The sequence below is a fragment of the Cnephaeus nilssonii genome (assembly GCF_951640355.1).
Source record: "Cnephaeus nilssonii genome assembly, chromosome: 16".
Taxonomy (NCBI): Eukaryota; Metazoa; Chordata; class Mammalia; order Chiroptera; family Vespertilionidae; genus Cnephaeus; species Cnephaeus nilssonii.
In genome coordinates, this window is record NC_137087.1 from 44,671,788 (window position 1) to 44,685,726 (window position 13,939).

The window sequence follows — 13,939 nt, forward strand, 5'->3', positions numbered from 1 at the left end:
CTATATTTTAATACTAATATTAATTCTTGCAACTAGAGTATTTTAAGAAGAAAAAAGCCCCATAATGATATTTAATATTTCCAAACTTATAAAGGTTAGTATTATGTGCATCAACTGCTGTATTTTAAAATATGTATTCCTGTTTTTATATGTGCTATTATTGGGTATTTAAATTTTTTAGGATTACTAGACTGTAATAGTACCCAAGTTGATGAACAAAACTTCAGCCTGGGATACTTTTAGAGAAAATTGAAGAATATTAAACTTCTAAAACATAATGTGTTTTGTAAAGCTATAGGAGCAATAACAATAACATTGTTTCATTAATATTACTAGAAATCATAATTTCTACCTTATTTCGATACTAAATACACTATATGTATATTTACTTTCACACACACATTTTTGCTTAGAAGGTTTTACTACCAGCAGCATTTGGGGTTCTCTTTTTCGTTTTTTCTCTCTCTTTCTTCCTTCTTCTTTCTTTGCTGCTGTATTCCCTTCTGTTTGGGTTGTTTTTTGCCCTCCCTCCTCCCCCCCGCCCCTTTTAATCTATCTGGAAAGATGAAGAGGCAACTGCTATGGTAACTATGCATTTTGGTTAATGAATAGCAGAGTAACAAGATACATAAAACATATGCAAACTTAAAGAGTTGCTGTCAAAGCTGGAGGATAATACTTTTTCTTCTAAAAGTAAAGCACTTTAATTTTCCTTGGTGTTTTGTTTTCTAATTTACCATTCCTAATATTGAAATGCTAACATGAACTATTTCTTTTTTTGCTTAGTCTGCACAAGATTTCACCCTGTGATGAATTTATGGGAGATGAGTTGAGATGCATAGAGGAAAAGAATTGATTAATTAGGTTAAGAATTGGATTTCCTTTACACTTATACAGAGAAGAACAGAGACAAAAAGTTTTACTACATATTTTGTTTTTGACCTATAACCTTTCTCCCCTTGCTTTTTGGCAATTAGTGCTCCTTTTGAGTCTCTCTTTGGGGGTTAGAACTAATAAGTAGTATTTTCTTGAAGATGTTTCTATCATAAAGGGCAGCTACAACTGGAATATTGCATTCAGCCAAGCCTTGAAAATTCCTGTAATCTGTACCATCCTGTCTCATACTGTCCCATCTCATAGTTGTCCTCTCTCTGCAGTGCTCTATGCCCAGGTCTCTGTGGCTGGGCTGTTCCAGCCTGGCGGACAGCATGCCTTCGCTGCGATGCCTGTATAACCCAGGGACTGGCGCACTCACAGCTTTCCAGGTACTTTCTCTGTCTCTGTGGGTTATTTGCGGGCTTCAGTGTGTGTGTCTAATTCATGAGTGTGTCTCTCCTTCTTTTCCTTGCTTTACTTATGTTCACCTTTTCTCCTTCATATTGTCTTTATTTCACGTCACTCGGTACTCTAATGATTAATTTCTAATGTAGATCCAGATTGATCCACTCTTAAGACATTTTTATTATCATGATTGATTTGTCAAAGTTGACATAGCACAACTTTTCACTATTGGTTTTCATATCTAGCAGAAGTATGATAGTGAATTTTAAAGTAATCTCAACAAATAGCATTTGATATGTAATGTTTGCTCTGGACCTACATAAAGATAAGTAATATAATTAATCACTTATAGCCAGTTGCTCAAATACCTTTTTATGATTACCAAAAATATACAGTGCTCTGTCAGAGTGTCTCCTAGTTACTATACTACTATAAATATATATATACACTTTTTTTTATAAGAACTGTGGTTGCTTATATTTTAGCAGGTCTAGTTTCAAGGTAGAAAGGCCTTTAAGACTTTTGAGTACAGTATTCAGCTTGAGACAGTCAAACTGATCTGGCATGGACCAACAGATTCTAGTTCTCTTCAGCCTTTCTTAGAGGCCATTAAGACATTTCTAGGACGTGAGAGAGAACCATAGAGAAAGGGAGTGGGAAAATTTGTAGAGGAAAATAGAAGAGCTTGGTGCCCCTTTGTTTACAGGTTAGCATACCATATTTGGCGGTTTTCTTGGCAGAAGTGTTATCTATCCACCTCAGGTATTTGGAATTTGTGTTTAGCATTTGATACACAACCAATTAGTGTTTTTATTTGTTTTTAACCTATCCTATCTAATAATAGACAAATATGCAAATTGACCATACCTCCGACACGCCCACAAGCCATGCCCACCATCCAATCAGAGCGAGTATGCAAATTAACCCAAACCAAGATGGCTACAGCCACAGAGAGCAAGGTTTCCTAGGTAACAGAGGAAGCCAAGCTTTCTGCCAGCCGTTGCAGGCCTAAGCCTCCACTCAAGCTACAAAGTTTCAATTATAGAAGGTAAACAAATTCAAACAAATGGCGGCAGAATGGAGCTTGAGAGAGCAGGCCAGGGTTGCCGCTGGCAACAGGGGAAGCAAAGCTTTCCGCACACCCTGGCCGGGCCCACCCACTTAAGGCAACAAAGTTTCAATTATAACCCCAACACAAATGGCTGCGGGGCTCAGAGGGAGCCCCAGGCTTGGCTCTGCTCCAAGCTACAAAGTTTCAATTATAGAAGGAAAATAAATTCCAGATACCAGGGCCTCCGCTTGCGTTGCCAGGGGGCGTGGCCCGCCTGCAAACCACCACAGGCCCCTCGCTCAGGCCGCCCCATGCCCCAAGGGAACCCCATCCTGATCAGGGACACCCTTCAGGGCAAACCAGCTGGCCCCCACCCCTGTACCAGGCCTCTATCCTATCTAATAAAAGAGTACTATGCAGATTGATCATCACTGCAACACACAATATAGCTGCCCCCATGTGGTCAAAGATCCTGCCCCCATGTGGACACAAGATGGCCACCACAAGATGGCCAGCAGGAGAGGGCAGTTGGGAGGCACCCGGCCTGCAAGGGAGGGCAGTTGGAGGTGATCAACCCTGCAGGAGAGGGCAGTTAGGGGTAACCAGGCCGGCAGAGGAGGGAAGTTGGGGGCAAACAGGCGGGCAGCAGAGTGTTTAGGGGGTGATCAGGCTGGCAGGCAGAAGCGGTTAGGGGCAATCAGGAAGGCAGGCAAGCAGTTGGGAGCCAGCAGTCCTGGATTGTGAGAGGGATGTCCGACTGCCCGTTTAGGCCCGATCCTGGGCCTAAACGGGCAGTCGGACATCCCTTGAGGGGTCCCAGATTGGAGAGGGTACAGGCTGGGCTGAGGGACAACCCCCCTCCGTGCACGAATTTCGTGCACCGGGCCTCTAGTGTAGCTTATATTTTATGTAGAAGAATTTCAAAGATATGCTTAAGTAAGTATCAGAATGCTTATAACTAAGTCTTAGTTAAAAGAGGGGAACTTAAGTATTCCACACTCCTGAACAGTGCTAACAGTTGCTAGTCTTTAATGATACTATTTTAGTGATGATAATGCTATATATTTCTAATTGTCCTTTGCAAAATATAATATTAAAGTTCCTTTGCTTGTCTTTTGAGTATAGTAATATAGTAAAGTATATAGGCTTTAAAATTAGTTAAATCAGGGCTTGCATACTGTCTGTCACTAGTGATATGGTCTTGAGCAAGTCATTTAATCCTCATGTTCCTCATCTGTAAATGAAGACTATAGTAAGGACATGCAATAAATGGTTGCTGTTTTTAACGTCATCATTAGTATTATTGCTATTGTTACAGAATATTGATATCCTGAGAATATCAATTGTTTCAAATACCTTACATTTTTTACATTGTATTATATTAATAAAGTTTCTGCTCTCAAGAAACTTTAGTTTATTGGTTTTTAATCTTTTTTTTTTGGGGGGGGGCCACGGGGGGTTGCAATGAGTTTAACCAAACTGCTGTCTGCAAGAATAGTTCCTAAAAGACTGCCCTCACTTGAGACACCAGTTTCAGGGTTAGGAGCTCCCACTACCACCCTCAGGTTTGACAATTCACCAGAAAACACTCACGGAACTCACTGAAAACTATTATATTTACGTCTTATTACAGGAAGAAGATACAGGTTAAAATTAGCCAAAAGAGGAAATATATAGGCAAAATCTGGAGTGGTCCAAATGTAGAACTTTCTGTCATCCTCTCCCCATGGAGTTGTGGATGGCATTACTGCTTTCAGGCCACATTACGTGACAATACATAGGATGTTGTCAATCAAGGAAACTTACCCAAGCCTTTGGTGTTCAGAGTTTTTATTCGGATTCAATTACAAACTGCCCACATACTGACCTTTAGTCTTTAGCCCCTCCTGTCAATCATACTAATGCTTTTAGTCTCCATTTCCTCACAGGATTGGAACTGCTAAAGTGTGGCACAAAGCCCCCATCATGAATCACATATGTCCAATGGCCAAAGGCCCCAGGCAAGAAAAAACACTCCTTTTAGGTAAGAAGTTCCAGGGGCCTAGATACCACCTTCCAGTAGCCAAGGTCAAAGGCCAGAACTCTCTTTGGATAAGGGTAATTTTCCACTACACATAGGTTAGGGACTACTTTGACGACCTGATGATAACTATTGATCTTGGAAAAATACTGCAACACATAGGCAAAATTTTATTTAGTAGTTTTGTATATAGCAGTGATGGCGAACCTATGACATGCGTGTCAGCACTGACACGTGTAGCCATTTCTGATGACACGCGGCCGCTGAGGCGGCCGCATGCCGAGGATGAAACATTTGCTGCTCCTGAGGATGAAACATTTGCAAAATAATGTTTTTTCCTCAAAGTGACACACTACCCAAGTTATGCTCAGTTTTTTGGCGAAGCTTGTCACACCAAACTCAAAAGGTTGCCCATCACTGGTATATAGGATTATTATATTTATACTAGAGGCCTGGTGCACGAATTTGTGCACCAGTGGAGTCCCTTGGCCTGGCGTGCGAGATTGGGTCGAAACCAGCTCTCCAACATCCCCCAAGGAGTCCTGAATTGCAAGAGGGGGCAGGCCAGGTCGAGGGATCCCACCGGTACATGATTGGGGCCAGGGAGGGACGTGGGAAGTTGGCCAGCCGGGGAGGGACTGCAGGAGGGCTCCAGGGTGTGTCCGGCCCATCTCGCTCAGTCCCAATCAGCTGGACCCCAGTAGCAAGCTAACCTACCAGTCGGAGTGTCTGCCCCTTGGTGGTCAATGCACATCATAGCGACTGGTCCACCTGTCGACTGTCTGCTCCTGGTGGTCAGTGCATGTCATAGCGCGTGGTTGAGTGGCCTTAGCATATCATTAGCATATTACGCTTTGATTGGTTTAACGGATGACTGGGCACTTAGCATATTAGGCTTTTATTATATAGGATTTTACTACGAGAGAGCTATTAAATCACATAATCCTAAAACTAATCTCCCAAAGTGATAAATCTATGAAGGAAATGTGCAGGAAGCCATGGAATATATAAAAGAGGAACCTGATTTAATCTGAGGGTGGGTATAAGGATGTTCAGGTAATCAATGTTTGAGAAGGAATTAATTAGGGAAAGAGGGCAAGGGGGAAACATTTCAGCCTAAGGAAGAGGCAGTGCAAAGGCCCTGAGAACTGATGGAAGTTGGTATTTTTAAAGACAACTGAAAAAAGACTGTTGTATCAGAGAATGAGGAGAATGGAGAATCTTGATCATGCAGGATTTGTCTTGATGCTAAGAAGAGTAGTGAGTTGTTGAAAGGATTTAAACACAAGTTTGGCCTATAGGCATTTAGATGCATTACTTGCATTCTTAAAATTAATGAGGACCCCAAGTGCTTTTGTTTATGTTGCTTATATCTATCGATAGCTACTATGCTCAAAATTACAACTGAGAAAAAAATTAAATATTAATTTATTAATTTATTAAAAATAGCTATAATAAACCCATTATATATTCAAATAAAATATTTTTATAAAAATAACTTTTTAAAACATTAATTAAGATTCATTGTATTACAATGCTATTTATAAATCTCTTTAATGTCTAGGTTAATAAAAAGATAGCTGGATTCTCATTTCTGCTTCTGCATTCAGTCGGTTGTGATGTAGTGTCTTGGTTGATATATATGAAGAAAATCTAGCCTCACACAAAAGGGAGAGATATTTTAATACCTTTTCAGGTAGTTGTAATTGCTAAATGATTAGTTGCGGTATAAAATCTGAAATTGTCTGGCTGAACTTATATTCTGTTATATTAAAATGAATTGGTCTCAGTCTTCTCAGCAAATCATGCTGGAACAATTGGTCACCTAAGTGCAAAATAATGACCCTCAACTGTTACACTATACCATAGATTAGATCATAGACCTAAATATGAGCTAAGATTATAAAACTAACAGAAGAAAATGAGGGAGGGGGAAAAATCATTGTGGCTTTGGGTTAGGCAAAAGATTTTTTTGATAAAACACAAAAAACATAAGCCTTAAATCAATGATAAATTGGATTTAACACAATTTAAAACCTCTGCTTTTCAAGAGACACTGTTTAGAAGACAAACAGGTAAGGCACTGACTGGGAGAAAACATTTGTAAAACACATTTCTGATAAAAAGACTTGTATTCAGAATATGTATATAAAGAACTCTTACAATACAGTAGTAAGATAAACTACCCAATAAAATAATGGGTAATTAATTGGCAAAAAATTTGAATGGATATATTACCAAAAAGATATACAAATGGCAAATAAGCATATGAAAAGATGCTCAATATTTTTAGTCATCAAGGAAATGCAAATTAAAACCACAGTGAGACTCTACTATGTTGCCACCCGATACCTCTTCCGACCTTGGGATGTGGAATGGGAATTCAGTAGACCCTAGATAGTTAATACATTCCTAGTGTAATAATGAGAAATGTTGTGCTAGAAATAGAAAATGCCTTAAAAGCAGAATTCTTACACTTATCCATTGACCTCCACCATACTCTTTTAGTAGTTTGGACTCAATAAATGCTGATGGTTTTAACTCTACTAGGTAAGTGGTAAAGATTATGTATGCAATTAAAAATTATACAAGTTAACATCATCTGTCTTGGAACCAAGATATCAAGAAAAATCCAAAAGTTCATGTGGTCTAAAGCAATCTTGAATCTAAGAATTCTGAACAAATTCACTGTCACTGTCAGGGTTGTCTCTGGTTTTAATCAAAAGTCAACAAATGTATATTTTTAAAAATTTGTTGAATCCTCTTATAAGATGCTACTTCTAGAATATATTTGAAGAAAGGTTGATTTAGAGATTTTACTGGAAAATTCAGGAATATATTTGAGTGTATGTTCCTTGAATTATATTGCAAGAGTGAAATTGTGTGGTACAGACAGAAAAGAGATACTTAAGAAATATCTTAGAAAAGAAGCCCAGAGGCCAGGGTATGGTACAGTGGTTAAGAGCATGGGCCCTGGTACCAGACTGCTTGAGGTTTGAGCCTGTCTCTATCTAGGTATGACCCTGGGCAAGTACTTGAACTCTCTATACATCAGTTTCCTTTTAATTACATTGGGGATGATAATAGGATCTCTTATAGAATTGTTGTTAGAATTAAATTAGTTGATTTATATTAAGTCCTTAGAATAATGCCTGGCAGATTATTGGGTTTTATATTATTAGAAAGAATGTACAGAAGACTAGATTTGGAAGCTTCCAGCAAATACTGTTTTTCATCTTAGTATAAAACAGTATCCTATTAAATAAAATCTTACATTTTTCATTCCTTACAGTGGAATTCTGTATCACAGGGAAGCCTATTCTTGGCTCAGGTATTGATGAAAAATTTTGCTTTTCCCAACATTACTATAAGTATGAATGTTTAGTTTTCTTTTCTTATCTTCAGAGAGATCCATTATGTGTATGTAGCAAAAATGGAAGAAATAGGCATACATGATATTTTTATTCTATTATTCCAAAATTTGTTCTATGTTAGGTTCAGTGTGCTCAGGTGCTCAATACTGCTGGTTGGTTAATGGCAGATACAGAATTTAAATCTAGTCTTTCCTGTTCTCACTACTAGAACTATAACAATCTTAGTAGAATTGCATCCTTCTGGTTTGGGTTTTATTTTATTACTAGAGGCCCGATGCACGAAATTCGTGCAAGGGGCTCAGCCCTCGCAGCCCTGGCTGCCTCAGCCCTCGCAGCTCTGGCTTCGTCTGGAAGGTCCTCCGGACGGTTCTGCTGTTTGGTCTAATTAGTATGTTAGCTCTTTATTATATAGGATTAGATTTTTGTTTATGTAAAATTTATATACAGTGAAGTACACAGATCCTAAGTGTACTTTGGATGAGTTTGACATATGCATACATTTGTGTAATCTCATTCTCAAGATAAAGGACATTTCCATAATTGAGAAAGTTCCTTTGTACCTCCATCCAATGGCTACCCACCCGCATATGCAATTACTGTTCTGATTTGTCAACAAAGATTAATTTTGCCTGTTCTTGAACTTCACATATATGCACTCATATAGTACACATTCTTTTTTGTCTGTATTCTTTTGCTCAACATAATGTTTTTTAGATTTATCCATTTTGCAGTGTTTTTTAGTAATCCCTTTCTAGTGCTGAATATCTCCCATTAATATATCACAATTTCTTTATCTCTATCTATTCATAGATATTTGGATTATTTCCATTTTTTTGTCTACTATGGAAAAAAGCTACTTTATACAAGTCTTTTTGTGGACATGTGTTTTTATTTCTCTTGGGTAAATACCTAAGAGTGGAATTGCTGGGTCAGAGTTAATTTTTATTTATTTATTTATTTTAAATGTATTTTTATTGATTTCAGAGACGGAAAGGGAGAGGGAGAGAGAGAGAGAGAAACACCGATGAGAGATAATCACTGATCGGCTGTCTCCTGCACGCCCCACACTAGGGATCAAGCCCACAAACCAGGCACGTGCCCTGACCAGGAATCGAACTGTGACTTCCTGGTTCATGGGTCCACACTCAACCACTGAGCCTTGCCCTCCGGGTTGTACTTTTAACTTTTAAAAGAGACAGTTAAGGCCAAACTGGCATGGCTTAGTGGTTGAGCGTCCCAGATTGCAGGCTCAATCCCCAGTGGGGGGTGTGCAGGAGCTAGCCAATCAATGATTATCTCTCATCATTGATGTTTCTCTCTCTTCCTCTTCCTCTCTGAAATCAATAAAAATATATTATTTAAAAAAAAAGACAGTCAAGGAGGTGCCCCAGTAGGAATATTCATTTACCAGTATTGCCAAATATGTTTAAGGAAGTGATTTAGTAATAGTTTCATGACATTCACCCCCCCCCCCCCCCCGCTTTGAAATAATATCATTCTTTTAGGAAGTTTGAAGCATCTTATGAAGTCAAAATTTTATGGCAATAGAAAAGGAAGTGCCATGGAGCTGTTGAATTTGTTGGATTATGCTCAGTTACTCAGATGGAAATGTCAACATTGAGACAGTTTAACTGATTATTATTTTATCCCACACACTTTAAACTAGTGACAGAAGATGCTGAAAATATTGTTTAAATAGATTTAATGAGGACATGTTTAGTTTATACATATTTTCATTTTCATCATTGCATTGGTTTGTCCTGTAAAGTATATGGGTGGTTAAGAGGATGTCTGTTGATTAACAGTAGATGTATTTTGTGGAATCACTTGCTCATCCTTAGCAAATGGTGATCTTATAATCTATAATATTAAATGACAATGATCAGTAGAGAGAAAGTGCTTAAAAATAGAGTAATTAAGATCCTTTATTTTCTATACACATTGAAAGGAAAGAGAAATTCTAACAATAAGAAGATAAGTAGCCTAGCAGGAGTGACTCAGTAGTTGAGGTCAGGGCTCAATTCCCAGTCAGGGCATATGCTTGGGGTTGTGGGCTTGATCACCAGTAGGGGGTGTGCAGGGAGGCAGCCAGTCTATGATTCTCATCATTGATGTTTCTGTCTTTCTCTCTCTCTTCCTTCCTCTCTGAAAGAAATTTAAAAAAATTTTTTTAAAAGAAATGTAGATTTATATGACCTTAATATATTTTATGTGTCAAGAATAGCTAGTCCTTTTAGGGAAATCTTGAGCTAAATGTACCATATAATATTTTAACATTAGCTAGAGTCCCTTGTCAAAGTTGAAGTTGCTGAAGGTAGATGTCAGGAGACATAATGTATTTTATTGTTCAAGAACATTTAGAAGTCTACTAAATCTTACCATCTACTAAGTAAAATGTTAAATACAACAATACTGGGAGAATTAAGCATTATTCAGAATCTATGTATGTATGTACATAAGACTTCACCATATATTGGAGGTTTTAGGGAAATATGAATGATCAAATTGAGTGTAAATTAACATGTAAATCTTATTATAAAAAAACCATAAGAAAAATTATCCCATGACAAAAATGAGATAGCTGATGAGTGTGAGTCCCCCTGTTGTATATAAACTAGAGGCCCGGTGCATGAAATTTGTGCACGGGTAGGGTCCCTAGGCCTGGCTGGCAATCAGGGTTGATCAGGGCCGGGGCCTTCCTTCATTCTGTGCCGCCCCCTGGTGGTCAGCGCACATCATAACAAGTGATCGAACTCCTGGTCTCCCTGTCAAACTCCTGAGGGGACACTTTCCATATTAGCCTTTTATATATATAAGGTATATAGATAATCACAGTGTAGCACAATTTCTGTGTAAAACTTCAGTTCTTTTTTGTACATATGTTGACATTTGACCTATAATTATCCCACCTACACCCTTTACATTAGGAGTTTGAATATAGTGACAAAGCAAATGTTTTTTGTTTTGGGAGGGGGAAAAAACCCACATTTTCTCCTGGGTATAAAACAAATTGTTTATTATGAAATATGTAAATTATTTGGTAAATAAATAAGAAAGTATCACCCATAATCCTTTCACTTTAAGGTAATTATCAATATGTTAGTGTCCTTCAATTTGGAATTACTTATCCATCCATGCATGCATGTACACACAGAGACATACCCAGATAAGTATAGTTTATTTAAATATATTTTTAGTATTATCATTTTCTTATAAAATATAAAAATTAAACATTTAATATTGTAGAAAATACAGAGACATAGAAAGAAGAAAGGAAATAATTTAAATGTCCTTCTAGGCATTACCATTTTATTGATACTGATACTTTTTGAATTTCAATTACAGTAGTCCTCCCTTGTCTTTGGTTTCACTTTCTGTGGTTTCAGTTACCCACAGTTAACTGTAGTCTGAAAATATTGTGGAAAACTCCAGGTATTTTGAGAGAGGTGCCATATTTACATAACTTTTATTACAGTATTCCTATATAATAAAAGGGTAATATGCAAATAGACCGAATGGCAGAACAACCGAACAACCAATCAAAGCGTAATATGCTAATATGCTAAGGCTGCTCAACCACTCACTATGATGTACACTGACCACCAAGGGGCAGACAGTCAACTGGTTGACCATTCGCTATGACATGCGCTGACTACCAGGGGGAAGATGCTCCGACTGGTAGGTTAGCTTGCTGCTGGGGTCTGGCTGATCGGGACTGAGCGAGATGGGCTGGACACGCCCTGGAGCCCTTCCGTGGTCCTTTCCCAGCCTGATCGTGCACTGACCTGTGCCCTCTTGTAATCCGGGACCCCTCGGGGGATGTTAGACAGCTGGTTTCAGCCCGATCCCATAGGCCACTCCCCTTGGGAGGGTGCCAGACGCAGGGCTAATGGCTGGTGAGCACTGCTGCGGCAGTGCGAACTTCTCCTGATTGGGACTGATTGGGCACGAGCCCGCCGCAGGCACGTTGGGGCTGGGATGAGCAGGAGCAGCAGGTAGGAGCAGCAGGCGGTGTTGGACTGGACTGCGGGTTTCGGCCTGATCCCTGCAGGCCACCCAGAGGGACCCCACCTTGCACAAATTCTTACACCGGGCCTCTAGTATTATTATAATTTTATTATTAGTCATTGTTAATCTCTTACTGATCCTAACATAAATTAAACTTTATCTCAGTTATATATGTATAGGAAAAATATAGTATATATAAGGTCCAGCACTATCTGCAGTTTCGGACATCCACTGGGATCTTGGAACATATCCTCCTCGAATAAGGGAGGGCTACCAAATACCATATTCTTGTCCAAATTCATTTATTGGTGGTTACATTGATTTGGTCACTCTTTATCTCATGGCTAGTTGCTCATACGTTTGTAATTTGGATAAAGTTTGAACTTGGTATAGTAATTGAGTGGTTTACTTCCATTCCCCTCTAATGTAGTTCTTAGCCATTTCAACACCAGTTCTCCTAAGGTGTTGTGTTCTCTCATACATCTGTGTCTTTGCATATCCTGTTCTCCCTAGTTGGAAAACCCTACTAAAAACACCTATCCTCCCCCACATTCTGCCTCCCAACTTTATCTACTTGGCTAATTCTAATTATCTCCACGATTCAGCTCAAATTGTTTTACCTTGAGAATAAAAGCCCTCACTGATCTTTTCCCTTTCCTTCTTAACCTAGTCAGAGAATCTGTACTCAGGACATGTAATGGATACCTTTGTAATAGCACTGATAGCTATTCTAATCATTCCCTAGACTGTGAGTTCCTTGAGAGTAGGATTATATTTTGGTCACTTTATATTTCCAGTGTCAAGTACAGTGCTTGAGCCGAAACCGGTTTGGCTCAGTGGATAGAGCGTCAGCCTGCGGACTCAAGGGTCCTAGGTTCGATTCCGGTAAAGGGCATGTACCTTGGTTGCGGGCACATCCCCAGTAGGGGGTGTGCAAGAGGCAGCTGATCGATGTTTCTAACTCTCTATCCCTCTCTCTTCCTCTCTGTAAAAAAATCAATAAAATATATATATTTTTAAAAAAGTACAGTGCTTGATACAGAGTATGTGCTTTATGAATTCTTGCTGAGTAAATGAATTAATGGACTTAGATAATTTGAATTAAATCATCAACTAACATATGTTGGATGGGAGGAGAGAAAACATTGGATTGTTAGTAGTACCTGCATATACATACACAAAAATGTTCTGTATTCAGAAAAAGTCATACTTAAACAATTATTCAAAAATCCACACATTTACATGGAAAAAAGGAAAACATGCTGAGTCTGATTTTACGGACAGTCTTCAAATTTTATACATTTGGCTTACATGCAACTCACACCATGATGATCCCCTGTGAATTGGATTTTATATGCTGAATTTGGACTCTTGTTGATGAACAAATGCACATTTCAAGCTATTAAAATAGTGGCACTGCAAGCCAGCTAACAGTTCAGCTCAGTTTCAATGATGTCAACCTCTTTATCTTCACAGCAGTGTACATTTGTGCAATTATTTGACTATTTTATTGCATTTTACCCTTATTCCATAAAAATAGATACTGGGAAAATTAAAATGATGATAGTAGTGATAACAGTGTAGAGAAAAGAAGGAACTCTTTAGGCACACTGAAAGTGACCCTTTAGTCTTGATTAGGTACAAAATTAAAGTACTTTTACAAAATTTTGGAAATACATTATTGAAGATTGCTTCTTAAAGAGAAAATATAATTATGGACTTTTAAAAATAATTTTTTAATTGATTTCAGAGCGGAAGGGAGAGGGAGAGAGAAATAGAAACATCAGTGATGAGAGAATCATGGATCGGCTGCCTCCTGCACACCCCACATTGGGGATCGAGCCTGCAACCTGAGCATGTGCCCTGACCGGAATTGAACTATGACCTCCTGGTTCATAGGTCGAAGCTCAACTACTGAGCCACACCAGTTGGGCTGGATTTTTAAATGTATCAACTAACATTGAAATTTATTGTGCAGCTTGTAGCTTTTCAACTTTTATATACATTTCAACAAGAAAAGTAGAGATGACCTGAGTTTACTGCATTATCCTGGAAAGACAGTAGTCTGTCTTGGAGAAATGACATAATTATTTGTGTTTCAAGATGCCTATTTGGTTATTTAAATAATCTTTATTTCTTGAGTTTTGTAATAATAGATCCCTCTATTGCTGACTATTTTGACATGTCTGTGATATAGGTAATGTT

At 38.5% G+C, this 13,939-nt stretch overlaps 1 protein-coding gene across 7 annotated transcripts in view; it reads left to right on the forward strand.

Annotated features, from left to right (window-relative positions):
* The window catches only part of BTRC (beta-transducin repeat containing E3 ubiquitin protein ligase), a 171,027-nt gene that overhangs the window by 47,780 nt on the left and 109,308 nt on the right, over nt 1–13,939 (forward strand). For 4 of the 7 annotated variants that reach the window (XM_079793062.1, XM_079793064.1, XM_079793063.1 and 1 more), the window contains one exon: nt 1,158–1,265. The exons of the other annotated variants lie outside the window; for them this stretch is intronic. In XM_079793062.1, coding sequence (XP_079649188.1) covers nt 1,158–1,265 — 108 coding nt within the window. The remainder of the gene's footprint in view (nt 1–1,157; nt 1,266–13,939) is intronic. 7 annotated transcript variants of the gene reach the window in all.